The sequence below is a fragment of the Scyliorhinus canicula genome, chromosome 1 (assembly GCF_902713615.1).
Source record: "Scyliorhinus canicula chromosome 1, sScyCan1.1, whole genome shotgun sequence".
NCBI lineage: Eukaryota > Metazoa > Chordata > Chondrichthyes > Carcharhiniformes > Scyliorhinidae > Scyliorhinus > Scyliorhinus canicula.
The window spans coordinates 249,212,039-249,232,054 of NC_052146.1; the positions used below are offsets into that span (position 1 = coordinate 249,212,039).

Below are 20,016 nucleotides of genomic sequence, written 5' to 3' on the forward strand. Positions count from 1 at the left end.
TTTGCATTAATAAAATTATCGAAATGACCGCGTCTGTGCCCGAAAGACGTGCTCAGACATCAACTATTTTACATCTGATTTATAGAAATCAAGTACACTGCTTTCTGAAAAGAAATTAAAATCGGTATTAACTTTGTGAAGCTTACCGTGTTAATTTTTAAAAAGGTAATAGTAATTGAGCCTGTTAGAGGACATATCCAATAAGGTATCACAAATATAAGATGTCACTGGACAAGACAGCCTGTGTATCGATAAAAAAAAACTTGCGCACATTTAATTCAGCATTTTCAAAATGTAACCTCAACGATTTATAAGAATGGGGAAACCAAACAAATGCGGTGGGTAACTAGGGCGTACAACACCTTAAAGAATAGAGACAGAAAGTCGCAAACAGAACGATGTCGAAGTACATCGTTTAAAGCCGGAAAGAACATTTCCGCCTTCTGCTCCTGCTCGCGCGCAGACCCACAACACGACGCGGTCACAAGCCAACAGCCAATCCCATCGGCTCCACTTGTCACATGCCCTCAGAATAAATATGGCCGCCGCCAACCGAATTTGGAGGCCCTCGCCCCGCCCCTGGGCCCGCCTGATTGGCTAGATGACGACAAAACTGCGCGGATGCGCTCGAGGAATGCGGTTTCCCGATTCCCGATTGGGCGGGCTGCACGCCAATCATAGCCATCCCCCACATTTCCGCTCAACGAGATTGGCTGAACCCCACTCAATCGGTGTGTTTTGGAGAGCGCGCGAGGGAGGCGGCGACAGTTGGTGCTCTTTCCCCCCCCCTCCCGCCCCAGAAAAAAAATTAAAGCCACGATTGACCTCGAGCAGGTTGTAGGCCGTTGAAAAAAAAAAAGTGCAAAAAAAAAAATTGTCGCCGTTGTTGTTCCGCGGGTGGCGGCCCCCATCCTTTGATGGACACGCAGAGAGCTGTTGAGAGGGAAGGCGACAAGTCGCGGGTATTGACAGCGTGTTAGTCAGCCCCCAGCTCCAGTTGGCGGTGAGGCGGAAGGCTGAGGGAGGGGGGAAACGGCCGACAGCCCCTCCCAGGAGAGGGGGCCAGTGGAGCGGAGCAGGCCGCGGGGGGCTGGGGGACTGAGCTCCGGCCCTCACCGCCAACATTAACTTCTCCGTATTATCGCCTGCACTTTAAAAAACAATTGCTCCTCTTTAACCAACCCCCACCACTACCCGTCCCTACGGTTACTTTAAACTATTTATTGGATCCAATTCACATATACACGGTTCATCGTCTGCTGCTTCTCTAACGCCCCCCCCCCCCCCCGTCCGCGTGTGTGGTCGCCAGTTTTTAATTTTAAGAAGATGTCGGCGGCGGCGGCCGTGGTGACAGCGGCGGAAAAAGTGGATGGTTTTACCAGGAAATCCGTGCGGAAAGCGGCCAGGCAGAAGAGGTCGCAGGGATCGTCGCAATTCAGGAGTCGGAGCAGCCCGGTCGAGATTCTGCTTCTCCCACCCCTCAAAGGTAAAGAGATCCCTGCACTAATCCTGTTAATTTAACCAGAAAACACTCCCCCCCCCCCCCCCCCCCCCCCCCGGTAATCGATCAAAATATCGACCTGGAGTAGGGCATCAAAATGCCCAGGCTTGAAGATAACCCACCACCTACATATTAAAGTATCGAAAGCACCTCCTGTCCACTCATCATTCTCGAAAAAGCACCCCAACTCGAAATATCCACGTTCAGAAACTAACCCCCACACCATCACAATATTGAGTTTCAGAGAATACCGGTACTCGCCAATCACAAGATCGAGGTTCAGGGACCACTCCTGGTTACAGCAGCACTGTACCAAGTTTCAGAGAATACCCGCCCCCTCATGCTCTTTCTCTCTTTTCTCCCCGCCATCGAAACACGACGATTCAGAGATCACTCACCCAATCAAATATCTTGAACATAGATCTTGGTTCAAAGATTTTCCTCTACTCGCACATCAAAATGTAAAATGTTCAGAGATCACACAATGGCATCACCATTCACCTACTAAGTGTTCGAAGAGCGGCTGTCAAAGTACCCAGTTTTGGATAGCAACACATTCAGAGAGCAACCCCACTCCCCCATCAAAATATCAAGTTCAGATGCCACTATGGTTCATCCATCAAAATATCGAGGTTTAGAGATCAAGGTACAGACTACACATGTTTTGTACTTAGCAGCAAGAGATTTTAATACTTGACACACCAATATAAGTTAGAACATTTATAAACTTTTGCACCTACCCATCAATTTATTATGATTTGCAGATTATGCCCTGTCCCCGACTCCTTCATCAAAGTATCTTCCTTGCACCCAAATAATTCATAATAATCTACAATAGTATTGAAGTTTGGAAACTACTCCCCATTCTCATTGAGAAGTATTGAAATTCATGTTTTCACCAGGTTCTCTCACATCTGCCTATGATTTACTTCCTGCAGTAAAGGTGTTTACCCTTTACTCAACTAAACTAAGTTAATTTAGCAGTCTTCAACATCATCAAATTATTGTTTTGATCCTTATTGTAGTGCTTTAAAAAAAATATTGCAATTCCATTTTAAGATGACATCTCTTGAGACTATGTCCAAATATGTCCATTTTTTGTTTGATATTGTTTCTCATTCACTTCAGTACGTTGAGCAATTTGACGCATACAGTTTTTACAATTGCATAATTTTACTACACAGGTGACAGTTCAATGTAATGGAATGTAAAAACTCGATATTGTGAATTAATTAATTTTCTTAAAATAAATTTCGAGTACCCAATTATTTGTTTCCAATTAAGGGGCAATTTATTGTGGCCAATCCACCTACCCTGCACATATTTTTGGGTTGGTGAGGGTGGGACCCACGCAGTCATGGGGAGAAGGTGGAAACTCTACATGGGCAGTGACCTGGGGCCGGGATTGAACCCGGGTCCTCAGCGCCGTGAGGCAGCAGTGCTAACCACTGCGCCACCATGCAGCTCTAACAATTGATTTTCAGTCAGTTTTATAAAATCTATTACCATGAAATAAAAAGTATATTTGTTGCTTTTGTTACCGATATAGAATACTGATCTATGTCTAAGCTGCTAGAATTGTGAATCATAAAATTTACAGTGCAGAAGGAGGCCATTTGGCCTATCGAGTGCACCAGATCTTGGAAAAAGCACCCTACTTAAACCCATGTCTCCACCTTATCCCCATAACCCAGTAACCCCGCCTAGCCTTTTGGACACGAAGGAGCAATTTAGCATGGCCATTTCACCTAACCTGCACATCTTTCGACTGTGGGAAGAAATTGGAGCACCCAGGAGGAACCCACACAGACACTTGGATAAAGTGCAAACTCCACACAGTCGTCCACGGCCGGAATTGAACCCGGGTCCCTGGAGCTGAGACAGCAGTGCTAGTCACCGTGTTGCCTCTGAAGTTGGAGATTTATTTAAATTTTATATGTTTTGCTATACATAATATTTGGCTTTAGTGGGTGGTAGTGGGGACTGAAGTTTTCAAAAATGTAATTTAAATTTCTAAATTTGTAAAATGTTCTATTTTCTTTTTACGTGCATAAATAGGTGTTACGGTGAAATAAAAATGATTCGCCTGTAGTAGTAAATTAAAACTGCAATTGTAGTAATTCACGGTTCCCTCTCCCAGGTGTAATTTCAAGGAAAACATGTAGTACATTAAAAAAAAAGATGTTAATTATCATTTCTCAGATGCGAGCTTACATCCATCTTTTTGATAGTGGCACAGTGGTCAGCACTAATGCCTCACAGCGGCAGGAGCCTGGGTTCAATTTTGGCATTGGGTGACTCTGTGGAGTTTGCATCTTCTCCCCGTGTCTGCGTGGGTTTCCTCAGGGTGCTCCGGTTCCCCTCTGTCCAAAGATGTGCAGGTTAGGTGGATTGGCCGTGCCAAATTGCTCCTTTGTGTCTAGGGATGTGTGGGGTGGGGTGGATGGGAGAGTGGACATGGGTAAGGTGCTCTTTCGGAGGGTCGGTGCAGAGTCGATGGGCTGAATGGCCTCCTTCTGCACTGTAGTGATTCTATGATTCTTTCCAATGTGTGAATGTGTCCCATGATATTTCCTTCCTTTATGTATTTGTACTGAAATTGCTTACAGCAAAAATGTGGTGGAATGCATTATTTTCCTCTTGTGTGAATTGCAACACAAACTTCACTGTCTGCAACTTACACTGTTACTAACAATCCATTTGTCTCCCTCTCTCGGTTTCACCAGCTTCCATATTCATATATAATGTTCTTGGCCTTTCTACCTCTACCCCTCTACCTCTCAATCTATGTCCTTTGATCCTCTCCACCTCAACTAATTTTCCTCCATAAAGCCACTCTAAAACCTACATCTTTGACCAAGCTTTTTGTCACCTGACCTAATATTTATTTGTGGCTTCGTGTCATACTTTGTTTTACAAGTCTCTTGGAGGTTCACAGGAGCAGTTTTATTATGTTAAAGGTACTGTACAAATGTAAGTTGGTCTGCCTATAGGGCCTCTACTATATGCTTTCACTCTCCTCCACACCTCTTTCTATCATAGTTTGGCACAGCTTTAACCAATCTCTGCCTTTTCCCCTCGAATTCTTTTCTTAAACCTCATTTCTAACCTTCAGAAGCCTTTTCCACATCAATGTTGTCAACCTCATTATTAATCATCTCTGCAGCTCCCGTATTGTTACTCAGCTTTGATTTCTTTGAAGCACCTTGAGATATTTATTATGTCAAAAGCATTGCATAAATGCAAGTGATTTCAAACAATCCATGTTTCCCATTTGAAATTTAAAATGCTGTTATGAGTAATTTTATGTTAAAATGCAAATAAATTTGCTACCCAAATATTATAAACCTATTCATCTGATTATGTAACTAATGAATTCTGGATAAACTGTACAGTACCTGCAGTTACATAAGTATGAATAAAAATAGCTGTGAAATATATGAAAGATGATTTCTGGTTATCAAATCTAATTGTACAACATTGTTAGTGACTATTTGCTCTTTGGGCTAATAGATTTTAATAACATTATCTGATATTGGATGTTATGTATTCTATCAGCAGTCACTCAACAATAATCAACATATACACTTCTTATTAAGAAAATGTCTTTAATATGATAAAGCAGCCTGAGGGTGTTGCATAACTTTATCCCTGAGATAAACACAAATAATGTTTCAAACCTTTATCTGGTTGCTTTGCAATGCTTGACACATGATTTGATTCAGTAGCAACCATGCAAGTAATTCATGATTTGTTTATGAAATATTGAAGTGATATGTAGTGACAATATTTTGTTAATCAACATTATTTTATGGAATGATAGTGTTTTAATAAATTTGCTGAAATAATTCACCTCTGCTGTGGTATTTGAGTGAGGACTGCTACTCCTGGTACCAAGAGGAACATTTGATAGCAGTTCGACTCCTGAACACTGTCCAATAATCCCTCTGCATTTTTGGTGAGGACTGGATCGGGCTTGACCATTTGAGTGGGCTCATGGAGCAATGCAAGTAAAAAGTCAGTGTTTCCAAAAGAAGGAGGGAGAAAATCTGAGAAAAAAGGGGGGTGGGGGGGGGAAACCTATTTACTAAAATCTTCATTGGATAGGCCAAATAAATGACGTAACAGCCTCTTGTTACTGGCTCATCATTAGCTTTGAAGTGCTTTGGGACGTACTGAAGTCTGGAAAGGTTCTACATCATTACTAGTGCCTATCATGGCTACCTATTGCTGACCCTCTATCCAGCCCACTGCTCCAAACACATCCCCACCCCCTCACCCCAAAAACAATATCAATCTCACCATTTCCAGTTCTCTCTAGCTTTGAGAAAGAGTTTTCTCATAGAATTTACAGTGCAGAAGGAGGCCATTCGACCCATCGAGTCTACACTGGCTCTTTGAAAGAGCACCCTACCCAAGCCCACACCTCCACCCTATCCCCATAACCCAGTAACCCCACCACACTCGGCAATTTTGGGCACTGAGGGCAATTTATCATGGCCAATCCACCTAACCTGCACATTTTTGGACTGTGGGAGAAAACCGGAGCACCCGGAGGAAACCCACGCACACACGGGGAGAACGTGCAGACTCCGCACAGACAGTGACCCAAGCCGGGAATCGAACCTGGGACCCTGGAGCTGTGAAGCAACTGTGCTAACCACTATTCTACCGTGCTCGACACTAGCTCCATTCTCTCTCCACAGATGCTGTCAGACCTGCTGAGATTGTCCAACATTTTCTGTTTTTGTTTCAGATTCCAGCAACTGCACTAACTTGCTTTTATGCTTGTTTCTGTGCTGTGTAGAAACCACGTGGCAGCATAATGCTTAGTAATTTAAAAACAAAAATCAGTATGTTACACTTGTCATTGCAGGGCTGAATTGTTGAGTCCTGTCATGTTTGCCTAATTTCAATATCCAAAGCTTATATGTGCTTTTTAAAATTGGTAATTCAACTAAGCAATCCAAAATTAGCTTCACTTTGGATCAGGAGGTATTTCTAATTTTGTAATCATAACAGAGGTTGTCCAAAGATTGATCTATTTTGTCTACTACCTGTTCATGAGTTTGTTCGCTCTATTGCTCACTTGCACTCGCAGTAATTGACCCCTGCGTGCACGCTCCCTTTCCTGGCTACTTGATCCTGTGCGCTTTCTGGGAGCCGAGATCTGATACCCCAGTGACCCGTGCTCCTGTAGCTGTGACCTGTGCAATCTGCCTCACTGCAGCCCATGCAACCGCAACTATCCCTCTCACTCGCTCTCCTTTTTCACTCCTCTGGGGCTAAGCATCCATCTTTCCACTCAGGCATACCTCCAATCCCTGCCGCAAAGGCTCCCCATAATCTGTGGTACACACGTTTCCCCTCCCCTAAAACTTGTTGCACAAACTCCCCCTCCCCTCTTGCTTATGCAACCCCACCGTGCATGCTCACACCTTTCCGCCAGGTCCCCTGCTGCATGTGCGCTCCCCTTTCTTACATCTCTGACTATACCAGTGCTCTCCTTCCTAGCCTCTGCACGCAAGTGCCCACCCCCTGTGCCTTCTCTGCTGTGCCGGCACACCTGTCCTTTCACCCATGCGTCACACCCCATCCCCTGCCATGTGTGGGCTACCCACTTCTTGCAGTGTGCGCAATCCCCCTGCAACCTGCTCACTTACCACTCCCTGACGAGAGCATGCTGCCTCAAAACCTTGCCATGCAAATGTGCCTTTACTCCTCACCCCACATGCTCTTGTGTGCCAAGTTCCTCCAAACCCTGTCTCATGTGGCCTCCCTCCCACCAAAATTTGTTGCCGTGCAGTCCCACCAGTGCATGATGTGCTCCCCCTCCCCCTTGTCCAGTCAGGGTGCGCACTGCCCTCAACCCCACACCCTGTGAACTCCACAGCCCATGCACCCGCTAGCCAGGCTCACTCACGCCTCTTTCTCCACCCCGCCTCCTGGATTCTCCTGCTGTCCCGCCGTCTCACACTTGCCGTTCTGTCTTGCAAGCAAGCTGTCACCCAAGCTCACCCAGACCCTTCTGTATGCTCCTTTTGTCTCCCCCTCGCTCCCTTCCACCCACACCTACTCCGCACACCGCACTGTACATACTCCCTTTTACCACGTTCCCTTATTCCTGGGTCCTCTTCCTGCCCTGGATACTTGTTGCCGTCCCACTCCTCTTGCACAAGCTCCCCCTCACTAGTTCATAATTCAGGTGTGGCAATTGTGGCATGAAAGGTTTTTCTTTAACCAAAAAATCTACAGTGCTAGCCACTCAACCATGTATCTGCCCAGTTGACAGCTTCTGATACATTTGGCAGAAATTTCTACTGTTATATCTGAGTACACTTGGGTGCCTGTTCTGTTTTTTAAGACTATTGGGGCTGGTTTAGCTCACTCAGCTAAATCGCTGGCTTTTAAAGCAGACCAAGCAGGCCAGTAGCACGGTTCGATTCCCGTACCAGCCTCCCCGGACAGGCGCCGGAATGTGGCGACTAGGGGCTTTTCACAGTAACTTCGTTGAAGTCTACTCGTGCCAATAAGCGATTTTCATTGTGCACAGATAAATGCTTAAGAAAATTATTGAAGTTATTGTGAACAGATTCCAAAAAGATATGGCAGTAAGATGAAGCAGGAAAAGAGTGCTTATGGCGCATGTCAGGTGATGATACATGAGAACCAGGCTGACTGTCGATGGTTCAGAGGGACCTGTGAGTTAGGAAAAAAAGTGGGTGTAAGAAAGACTGGCGACGAATATAAAAGGGTAATCCCGGGGTGGCACAGTAGCAAAGTGGTTAGCAATGCTGCCTCACTGTGCTGAGGACCCAGGTTCGATCCTGGCCCCGGGTCATTGTCGATGTGGAGTTTGCACATTCTCCCCATGTCTGCATATGTCTCCCCCCTAGAAACCAAAGGTGAGCAGGGTAGGTGGATTGGCCACAATAAATTGCCCCTTAATTGGAAAAAATTAATTGGGTACTCTAAACATATTTTAAAAAATAATATAAAGGGTAATCCCAAAATCATCTACAGGTATAAAAATAATCAAAGGACGGTCAGAGGAGGGTTGGGGCTAAGTAGAGACCAAAAGGGATCTATAAGTCAAGGCAGCAGGCATGGCTGCAGTAGTTTGAATCTGTCTTTACCAAGGGCGAAGATGCTGCCAAAGTCATAGTTAAGGAGGATGTAATTGACATACTGAATATGTTAAAAATTGATAAAGCGGAGGTATTGGAAAGGCTAGCAACTATTAAAAGTGATTAATTCACCAGGACTGAATGGGATGCATTCCAAGGATGCTGAAGGAAGTATGTGCAGAGGTATTGGCCATATTCTTCCAATTTTCCTTGAATGTGGGGGTGGTGCAAGAATATTGAAGAATTGGAAATGGTGTACCCTTGTTCAAAAAGGTATAAGGATCAAACCCAACGACAACTGGCTAGTCAATTTAACTTTGGTGATGGGAAAACCTTTAGAACAGAAAATCCCTGACAAAAGTCATTTTGACAGGGTGGATTAATTAAGGAAATGCAGCACTGATTTATTAAAGGCAAATCATGTAGAGGGGTCCAAATATAAATTGTTTGTGTTGTAAAGAGGTTAAGAATTGGAGGGCATGGGGCAGTTGGTAAAAGGGCCAAAGGTAACATGTGAGCAGCACGGTAGCACAGTGGTTAGCACAGTTGCTTCACAGCTCCAGGGTCCCAGGTTCGATTGCCGGCTTGGGTCACTGTCTGTGCGGATTCTGCACATTCTCCCCGTGTCTGTGGGTTTCCTCCGGGTGGCCATGATAAATTGCCCTTAGTGTCGGGTGGGGTTACAGGGATGGTGTTGACGCATGGGCTTGGGTAGGGTGCTCTTTCCAAGGGCCGGTGGATACTTGATGGGCCGAATGGCTTCCTTCTGCACTAGAATCCATGAGAGAACTTTTATTTTAATGCGGTGAGTGGCTAGGATTCGGAGTGCCTGACAGAATTAGAGAATCCCTCAAGTTGGAGAGGATATAGTTTTCCTTGCGAGGGTCTGTGCAGGGGTACTTCAGGCGGTGGCAACCGTTCCTGGACTTTCTCGCTGAGTGTGAGGAGGTCAGCAGCAGCAGCAACCTGGGGTGGGGGGGAGGTTCCCTCTTGGGGTGGCGTTGGGGTTAGGGTGGGGTGTTTCCCGATCTGTGTTCTTATTGTTATATGGGGGGCTATTGTATTTTGGGGAAATCCCTATGTATAATTCTTGTGCGTTGTGTTCTTTTTTCTGTAAGGGGCCGGGGGGGTGGTTTGGTTGAAAATCGGCTGAAAATTTGAATAAATATATATTAAAAAAAAAAGAATTAGAGAATCACTGCAGTGTGGAAGGAGGCCATTTGGCCCATCGAGTTTACACCGACTCTTCCCTATCCCCGTAACCCCATAACCTAACCTGCACATCCCTAGACACTTAAGGGGTGATTTATCATGGCCAATCCACCTAACATGCACATCTTTAGATTTTGGGAGGAAACCGGACACAGACACTGGGAGAACCTACAAAGTCATCACAGACAGTGACCGAAGACTGGAATTGAACCCCGGTCCCTGGTGCTGTGAGGCAGCAGTCCTAATCATTGTGTCTCCCTGGCTTGAAGGTGGTGGCAGATTCATTGTGCAGGGTTATGGGGAAAACATGGGAGTAAGACTTGCTGAATTGCTATTTCAGAGAGCCAGTGAAGATTGGACAAGGCGAATGGCCCTCTGCGCTGTAACCCACTATCCTATGATTCTCTGACATTGCCCCACAGAAATCCTGCCAGTCCTGTCAATATTTGTAATTTAAGAGTGCCCAATTCATTTTTTCTAATTAGTGGGCAATTTAGCTTGGCCAATCCACCTACCCTGCACATCTTTGGGTTGTGGGGGCGAACCCACGCAAACACAAGTCGAATGTGCAAACTCCATACTGACAGTGACCCAGAGCCGGGATCGAACCTGGGACCTCGGCGCTGTGAGGCAGCACTGTGCTGCCTTATAATGGAGTGGAGCCTGAGGAACATTTGACTCTGTAAACTGACTGAAATATTTAATAAACTGAAAGCTATGAATCACGTCATTATGAGGTGAGATTAATGAAAGCATGAGTAAAATAAATAAAACATTCTAGCTAGTTTATAAAGCTCAACTCATTGTGTTTCTTTTAAAGCAATAAAATCTTAAAGCCTTCAGTAGTTTTCTTGAGTACTGCAAATAAGTTAGACCACGTGCCTTTGATCAAAAGCTTTCAAATAAGAAATGAACTCGACAGTGTCCTTTGTTGGCCGTTGATTGTATAGCAGTGTGGTGAGAAAGGAAATGAAAAACTGATGCAAGGGAAGATCAGATTGTTTTCCTTCAGTCAAAGTGAAATTCAAGGGCATAAGGACTGCCGTGCAGATTTACTGATTTTAATTTTTAATACCCATAGAATCAAGTAACATTTCTAATGGTGGATGAGAGGCTTCCCCTGTGTGGGATGGTAAATACAGAAATTGGTTTGCTTCCAATGCTTCTTAAGTAATCCACATAAACAGAGATTGGACAGTTCCCTTTGAGGTTCTATTTACATAATAGCTAGGGGTGTAGATTCTTAGAGACATATTGATCTCAGCCAGCTGCCCGTAAAACAATTTTAGTAAATCAGCAAGGCATGAATTTGGTTTGAAAAATTGCACAAAAACAAATAATAATCTGGATAGATCTGCAACTGACAGAATTCTGTCACAATTTACTGTCAGCAGCTTGCTTTGTTTAGCAGTTTCTTTGTATTATCTTATAACGTAAATCTGACTTAATTTTAACTATAATGTGATGGACAGGTAACGTGGTTGCCAGTGTAAATATGGGATGATTAATAGGCTTGCAGCATGCATAAAGTTGCATCTTTTGATTTCAAGGCAACTTTGTCTATTTATGGAGTTAAGTTAAAGTGCTGCAAAAAGGCTGTAGCCTCAATTTTGTCAATTTTAAATTTTTGTTCAAATGGGGTTTGCACCCAGCTGGTAGATGGGAGTGTGCATGCAGTAAATTATTTTAATAAAGTTCTTGGAGTCTCCAGAGTTTTCAACAAAGTCCAAATTAGTTGGTTGCAGTTCACTTGTTCATTTTCGAGTTGATTTAATATAACATTCAGATAAAAGTCGAATGGGACGTATCAATTTCTTTCAGCGTTATGCATGTTTGTTTTAGACTGTTGATGAGGAGGATCTGCATGAGTGGCAAGGGAAGAGCCCAATATAATTTACTATATCCGTTGTGTAAATTGTAATCTAATGTCTTCAGATTTTTTGAGTACTCTAACTATGCTGCAGAAAACAAATCCAGTGGCCGTTGGAATTTGTTCTTCATGCTGTTGCTTGATTAATATGTAACTTAGTTCAGATGCTGTATTAAGTGGATTGGCAGATGCTGTGGTGGAATTTATCACTGAAAAACTACTTATGTATATGAAAAAGAAAAGATTGTCTAAAATTGAGGTTTAATCTGCCTGAGGGACTGACAGAACAGTTTACAAAGACATTAGGTATTTAACATTTGGTTAATGCAAATGCCTACACGAGCAAACTGCTTAACTTGTGTTAACTACACTTTACTTGGTGCTGTGCTGGTTTTACTGTAAGCAGCATAGTATGCACTCAACTAAGTTTAATGGTATTCGAAGGTCAATAGGAAAATTAGCATAGCTTTACTTAATTTTCTATCCGAATGAATGTACCATTGCTCTCAATAGAAACAATTTTCTCCAGAAGAAAGTTGTTGCAGAATATTCACAAAATATTGTGGTGAGATCCCAAGACCTGCAGTGGCTGATCAAAAGTAAATTATCTACCTACTATCAAACTTAGTAATTAATTATGCCATAATATTATGAAATGAGGGGGGAAATGGGTATTTAAAAAAATATATTTTTATTCTCCTTGTCCACATTTTTTCCCAAATTTATACCCACCAAAAATAAACAATAAGCAGTAACGAATACAGGCAATTCCCATGTCAACAACAACAATCCCATCCTCCCACCAAACCCCCAAACAGCAGCCCGCATGTTAACATAAACAAATAACAAAAAGGAATCAGGAATTGGCCATAGTCACCATTAACACGCAGTCCCACCCATCCCCCCCCACCCCGCTAACGTTCGATGTTATTATCCAATTCTTGAAAGTGCTTAATGAATAACGCCCACGAATTGTAGAGCCCCTTCATCCTTCCCCTCAGTTCAAATTTAACCTTTTCAAGAGTTAATAATTCCAACAGGTCACCCATCATGTCAGGGCACAGGGTGGAGAGGATGCTCTCCATCCCAATGGGATCCGCCTTCGGGCGATCAAGTAGACGAAGCAGAGAACATCTGTCTCCGCACCCGTTTCCAACCCCGGCTGGTCTGACACCCTGAATAAGGCATCCCAAGGGCCCGGGTCCAGTTTCACATGCACCACTTTTGAGATTGCCCTAAAAATCTCCTTCCAGTAATCCTCCAGCTCTGGACAGGACCAAAACATATGAGTGTGATTTGCCCCCCCCCCCCCCCCCCCCCCCCCCCCCCCCGGCGCAACAATCACACACATCATCTAGCCCAGGGGTGGGCAAACTTTTCCGTGCAAGGGCCACATTCAGAAATTCACAATTCACAAAGGGCCGCATAGTATATTAAGTAAAATAATTACTTCACCCGGTTATGATTCTGGGCGCCTCATATAGAACATAGAACAGCACAGAACAGGCCCTTCGGCCCTCGACGTTGTGCCGAGCAATGATCACCCTACTCAAGTCGACGTATCCACCCTATACCAGTAAGTAACCCAACAGCCCCCCCGCATTAACCTTAAAAAAAAATTAAAAAAAAAAAAATAAAATAAAAAAAAAAAAATTTTTTTTTTTTTTTTTTAATGACTTGGTGGGCCGCAGAAATACCTTTGGCGGGCCGCATGCGGCCCGCGGGCCGTAGTTTGCCCACCCCTGATCTAGCCCCTCAAAGAGCTGGCTCATCCTCGTCCTTGTGGGGTGTGCTCTATATACCACATTCAGCTGTATCAGCCCCAACCTTGCACACGAGGTAGAGATGTTCACTCTCCAGAGCACCTCACACCAGAACCCCTCTTCCATACCCTCTCCCAAGTCTTCCTCCCACTTTGCCTTGATCCCTTCCAGCGGTGCCTTCTCCTCTTCCAAAATAGCCCCGTAAACTGCCGACACTAACCCCTACTCTGGATTGCTAGTCCAGTAACAATACCACTACGCCACTGCCTCCCATACACCAGTTCCCAAACTGTTGTTGCTACCCCTTCCAAGGTAGAGAAGCAGCAAATGGAGTTGAGCTCCATCTCCACCAAGTCTTCCCCTGTATTGAATCTGAGGCACTTGACCTGCGTTTTTCTTGGCATTGGGATTTTTTTTTCATCTTTTGAAAGTTGCTGCATGCTGGCTGGGGTTCAGGCTGTCAGAGCTGGATGCCACAGGTTGGCTGACCTGGGGTGGGGAAGAGGGGTTGATCAGAGTTTGAGAAGAGAGGCTGATTGCAATGTGTGGGGTGGGGGGCTGATTACGATGTGTGTGGGCAGATGCGATTGGCTGATTACAATGTGTGTGAGCGGGGGAGAGTGGCTGAGTACAATGTGTCGGGGAGAAAGCGGCTTATGTGTTGGGGGAAAGGGGCCGAGTACGATCTGTTGGAGGAAAGAGAGGGGCTGAGTATAATGTGTCGGGGGAGAGGGGCTATGTGTCAGGGAAAGAGCGGGGCTGAGTACTATATGTCAGGGAAAGAGCGGGGCTGAGTACTGTGTCGGGGATAAAGAGGGGCTGAGTACTATGTGTCGGGGATAGAGAGGGGCTGAGTACTATGTGTCGGGGGAAAGAGGGGCTGAGTACTATATGTCGGGGAAAGAGAGGGGCTGAGTATTATGTGTCAGGGTAAAAGAGTGGGGCTGTACTATATGCCGGGGAAAGAGGGGATGAGTACTATGCGTCGAGGAAAGAGGGGGGCTGAGTACTATGTGTTGGGGGAGAGGGGCTGAGTACAATGTGTCGGGGAAAAAGGGGCTTATGTGTTGGGGGACAGGGGCTGAGTACGATCTGTCGGAGGAAAGAGAAGGGCTGAGTACAATGTGTCGGAGGAGAGGGGTTGAGTACTATGTGTCAGGGAAAGAGCGGGGCTGAGTACTATGTGTCAGGGAAAGAGCGGGGCTGAGTACTGTGTCGGGGATAAAGAGGGGCTGAGTACTATATGTCGGGGAAAGAGGGGGGCTGAGTACTATGTGTTGGGGGAGGGGGGCTGAGTACAATGTGTCGGGGAGAGGGTCTGGTATATGTCAGGGGAGAGGGGCTGAGTACTATGTGTGGGGGGAAAAGAGGGGCTGAGTACAATATGTGTCTGGGGGGGGGAAGAGAGGGGCTGAGTACAACATGTGGGGGGGGGGGAAGAGAGGGGCTAAATCCAGTATATGTGGGGGGTGGGGAGAGGGGCTGAGTATAATATGTGGGGGGAAGAGAGGGACTGAGGTACAGTATTTATAAGAGACGGGCTGAGTAGAGTATGTTTTGGAGGGAATGGGTTGATTATAATGTGTGGGAGGGAGAAGAGGGCCTGATTGCAATGTGTTTGGAGGGCTGAGCATGGTGTGTTGGGGGTGAGAGGGACTGAGTACTGTGTGGTGGGGTGGCAGAAAGAAGGGCTGAGTACGTTGTGTGGGGTGGTGGTGCGGTGAGAGGACCAGATTACAATGGGAGGGGGGGGGGGGGGAGAAAGGGAGGGCCTGATTACCAGGTGTGTTTGTGTGTGGGGGAGGGGGGGTGTGTGCTGAGTACAGTGAGTGTGTGTGGGCCTCCCCTCAGAGTGAGGGAGGGGCTGGGGGGTGTGTCGTAGGGAGGGGCCGAGTAGTGTGGTAGGGAGGTGCAGAGTCCAGTGTTTGTGGGGTGCAGGGCCTCGTACAGTGTGCGAGAGGGGCAGGGCCTACTACAGTGTGCGTGAGGGGCGGGGCCTACTACAGTGTGTATGTGGGGGGGGCAGTAAAGTGTGTGTAAGTAGGGGAGGAAGGAGCTTGGTGCAGGCAGGAATAATTAATGATCTCATAGTTAGGGATCCCCTCGAAAGGAGCGATCATGGTATGGTTGAATTTAAAATATGGATGGAGTGTGAGAAGGTTGATGTGCCATCAATGAACACAAAACGAATAGTGAACGTAACTGAGGCTTTAATAAACTAAACAGAAAGCCTCCTGGCCTTGGATCCCGGACTCAGGCAGCGGTGGAAACTAGCCACCTTTATACCGAGCCTGAGGGGAGGCGGAGCCATTAGGCAGTGGTTTACCACATTACATATAATAGGCTAACATAGCCATGATAAGGAAGTGGGTGGAGGCGGCTTCGTGCAGGGGCACCAGTTTGGCAGCCATGGTCACGGCTCCCCTACTGCTGTCACCGGCTAGGTACTCCACCAGCCCGATAGTGGGGGCGGCCCTGCGGATATGGGGCCAGTGGAGGATAACACCGATTTTCCCCTGGGAGCATGGATGGGGGTTTCGAACATGGCGGCGGGCGGGGGTGAGGAAGGTGGGCGATATGTTCCTGGAGGGGAGCTTTGGAGTTTGAGGGGCTTGGAGGAGAAATATGGTCTGGTAAGGGGAAATGTTTTCAGGTACTTACAGATGCGGGACTTTGTCCGCAGATAGGTCCCATCCTTCCCACGCCTCCTGCCAATAGGGATCCAAGACAGAATAGTCTCTAGAGGGGTAGGAGGAGAGGGTAGAGTCTCAGATATTTATAAGGTGCTCATGAAGGGGGAAAGAGTCCCAGACGGAGGAACTGAAACTCAAATGAGAGGAGGAGCTTGGTGGAGAGATGGAGGGCAGGCTGTGGGCAGAAGCCCTGAGTAGGGTAAATTCGACCGCAACATGTGCCAGGCTCGGCCTGATTCAATTTAAGGTCGTTCACCGAGCCCACGTGACGGTAGCTCGGATGAGCAAATTCTTGGGGTAGAGGATAAAGTGCGCTAAATCCGGGGGAGGACCAGCAAACCACGTTCACATGTTTTGGGCAGGGGGTACTGGGAGGGATTTGCGGGGATCATGTCCCGGGTGCTAACAACAAGGGTGGTGATGGGTCCAGGGGTGGCAATTTTTGGGGTTTTGGAAGACCCGGGAGTCCAGAGTGAGAAAGAGGCCGATGTTCTGGCCTTTGCTTCCCTGATAGCCCGGCGACGGATACTGCTGGCATGGAGGGACTCAAAAACCCCCGAAGACCGATGCGGAACATGTCAAGTTTTCTGGGTATGGAAAAAATTAAGTTCGCCTTGAGGGGATCTGAACTGGGGTTCGCCCGAAGGTGGCAACCATTCATCGACTTCTTCGCGGGAGAGTGAACGTCAGCAGGGGGAGGGGGGAGATTAGTGGAGAGTAGGAGGGATAAATAGGCGGGTAGTGTCGATGGGAGAGGAGCGGGCTTGTGCAGGATGGATTGATTGAAGTATTGATTTTACGTTGATGTTTGCACTTTTTTGCCTTTTTTTTTGTTATCTGTAACTTTACAATGCCGAAAAATACCTCAATTAAATTGTTTGATTAAAAAAAAAAAGTCAAGGGTGCTTGCGCATTTTAAAAGTTTGAAAACCGATGTGGCAATGCTGCAGGAGACTCACTTGAGGGTGAAGGACCAGGTGAGACTTAAAAAGGGCTGGATTAGCCAAGTGTTTCACTCTGGATTTGATGGAAGGGCTCGAGGGGTAGCGTTGTTGGTCAGCAAAAGGGTACGCTTCCAGATGGCGAAGGTTGTGGCCGATAGTGGGGTAGATATGTGATTGTGGCAGGGGCGCTGGAGGGGAGATTAGTGGCGCAGATAAGTGTACATGGTCCCAATTGGGACGATGTGGGATTTGCAAGGAAGGTGTTTGGGCCATTCCTGACTTGGACACACACGCGCTGATTGTGGAGGGGACTGGAACAGGAGCCAAGGTTGGACAGATCATGGCCGCGCTCGCTGGTCCCATCAGTGGGGGGGGGGGGGGAGGGGGGGGGGGGGAGGGGGGGGGGGAGGGGGGGGAGGGGGGGGGGGAGGGGGGGGAGGGGGGGGGGGAGGGGGGGGGGCGAAGGCGCGAGCTGGGCTAATGGTGGAAATGGGAGGGGTGGACCCTTGGAGGTTCCTGCACCCAGGGGAATGGGAGTACTCGTTTTTCTCAGCAGTCCATAAGGTATACTCGCGGATCGACTTTTGTGTGGTGGGAAAGGCTTTGCTGGCTGGCGTCAAAGGGTCGGAATACTCTGCAATTGCTGTGTCAGATCATGGTGCTGGAGAAGGGGGTAGCGCAGAGGCCGGAGTGGAAACTGGATGTGGGGCTTTTGGGGAACCAAGTATTCTGTGAGAAAATTAAAAAGGTAATTAAGGAATATGTAAGATTAACTGTACGGGTGAGGTGTCGAAGGTCTGGGAGGCTCTAAAGGTGGTGGTGAGGTAATTTCATTCAAGGCCAGGGTGGACAAAGAGGAGAGGTTGAAGCGGCAGAGGGTAATAGATGAGATGTTGGAAGTAGATAGGAGTTATGCAGAGGATGGGGACCCAACGAAGCTGGCCGAGGGCGAGCTTCGACCGACTATCCACCAGGAAGGCGGTGCGCCAACTGAGACGAGCAAGGGGTGTAGTTTATGAACATGGAGATAAGTACGTTAGCAGGTCGGCTCCGGACGGAGGCAGCGTCAAGGGAAATTCTTCAGGTAAGGGATAGGACAAGGAAGTTGGTGGTGGCTCCGGAGTTGATTAACAAGGTTTTTGAGGAGTTTTACGAGAGGTTGTACAGGTCAGAGCCACCCGGGGAGACCGTGAGATGCTGGAATTTCTAGATGGGTTGGAGTACCCGAGGCTAGGGGAGGGGTACAGGGCTACATTAGAAGGAGCAATACTGGAGCAAGAGATAAAAGATGCGATTGGGAGGATGCAGTCAGAGAAGGTGGCAGGGCCGGATGGGTTTCGGGTGGAATATTATAAAAAATTGAAGGATAAGTTGGCACCCCTGATGGTGGGGATGTTTGAAGAGGCGATAGGGGAGGGAGTGCTGCCGCAAACCTTGGGGCAGGCATCAATTTCACTGTTGCTTAAAAAGGGTAAGGATCCGACGGAGTGTGGGTCGTATAGGCCCATATCACTTCTGAATGTGGACGCAAAGGTATTGGCGAAGGTACTGGCAGGTAGGCTGGAGGAGTGCCTCCCGAAGATGATAGGTGAGGATCAGACGGGGTTCGTGAAAGGGAGGCAGCGGTTTTCGAATATTAGGAGGGTTTTGAACGTCGTTATGGCACCGGCAGAAGGGAAGGAAATAGAGGTTGTTGTGGCATTGGATGCCGAGAAGGCGTTTGATCGGGTAGAATGGGGATACCTGATGGCAGTGCTGGAGCGGTTTGGCATTGGACTAAGATTTGCGAACTGGGTAAAGCTATTATATAAGGAGCCGAAGGCGAGTATCCGCATGAACAATATCAGTTTGAGATACTTTTCTCTCCACCGTGGGACGAGGCAGGGATGTCCTATGTCCCCCCTGCTGTTTGCACTTGCAATTGAGCCGTTGGCCATCGCATTAAGAAGTTCAGGAGCATGGAATGGAATAGTGCGGGGGGGGGGGGGGGGGGGGGAAGAGATAGAGTATAGGGTGTCCTTGTATGCCGACGACTTGCTGCTGTATGTGTCGGAACAGAGTGCATCGATAGGAGGAATATTGGAGTTACTGCGAGTATTTGGGTCTTTCTCGGGATACAAGCTGAACGTGGACAAGAGTGAGTATTTTGTGGTGTCTTGGCCGGGGACAGGGACTCACTTTAGGTATTTGGGGGTGCAGGTTGCCCGGGAGTGGGAAAGGCTTCGCAGATACAACATCACTAGTTTGGTGGGGAGAGTGAAAGCCGATCTGGCAAGGTGGGATGGTCTCCCTCTGTCACTGGCGGGTCGACTACAGGCGGTTAAAATGAATGTGTTGCCGTGATTTCTGTTTATTTTTCAATGCCTACTGATTTTCCTGCCAAAGTCTTTTTTTAGGGCGATTGTGGGAAGGATTACCTCGTTCATATGGGGAGGGAAGGTGGCCAGAGTGAGGAACGTGCTGCTACAGAGGGGAAGGCAGGCAGGAGTTTGGGTCTCCCGAACCTGATGTACTACTACTGGGCGGCGAATGTGGCGAAGGTGCGGAGCTGGGTCAGAGGGGTTGATTCCCAGTGGGTCAGAATGGAGGAGAGTTTGTGCAGGGGGTCGGGACTGAAAGCACTAGCAACAGCACCGCTCCCGATAGCTCTGGGGAAATACTCAGGGAGTCCGGTAATAATAGCTTCATTGAAAATCTGGGAGGCAGTTTTGCCAACACTTCGGTTTGGGGCAGGGTGAAGGGAAATGCCGATTCGGGAGAACCACAGATTTGAGCCAGGGAGGTGGGATGGAAGCTTTCGGAAATGGGAAGAGAAGGGGATTAAGACGTGAAAAGATTTGTTTCTTCGGGGGTCGATTTGCAGGATTGAGGGAGCTGGAAGCGAAGTATGGGCTGGAGCAGGGAGA

The 20,016-nt window shown here is 47.2% G+C and overlaps 1 protein-coding gene across 1 annotated transcript in view; it reads left to right on the forward strand.

Annotated features, from left to right (window-relative positions):
* Positions 1–761: 761 nt before the first annotated feature.
* Positions 762–20,016, forward strand: part of ppp2r5a (protein phosphatase 2, regulatory subunit B', alpha isoform) — a 288,446-nt gene continuing 269,191 nt past the window's right edge. Inside the window, exon 1 of the mRNA XM_038811016.1 lies at positions 762–1,486. Coding sequence (XP_038666944.1) covers positions 1,327–1,486 — 160 coding nt within the window. The 5' untranslated portion in view covers positions 762–1,326. The remainder of the gene's footprint in view (positions 1,487–20,016) is intronic.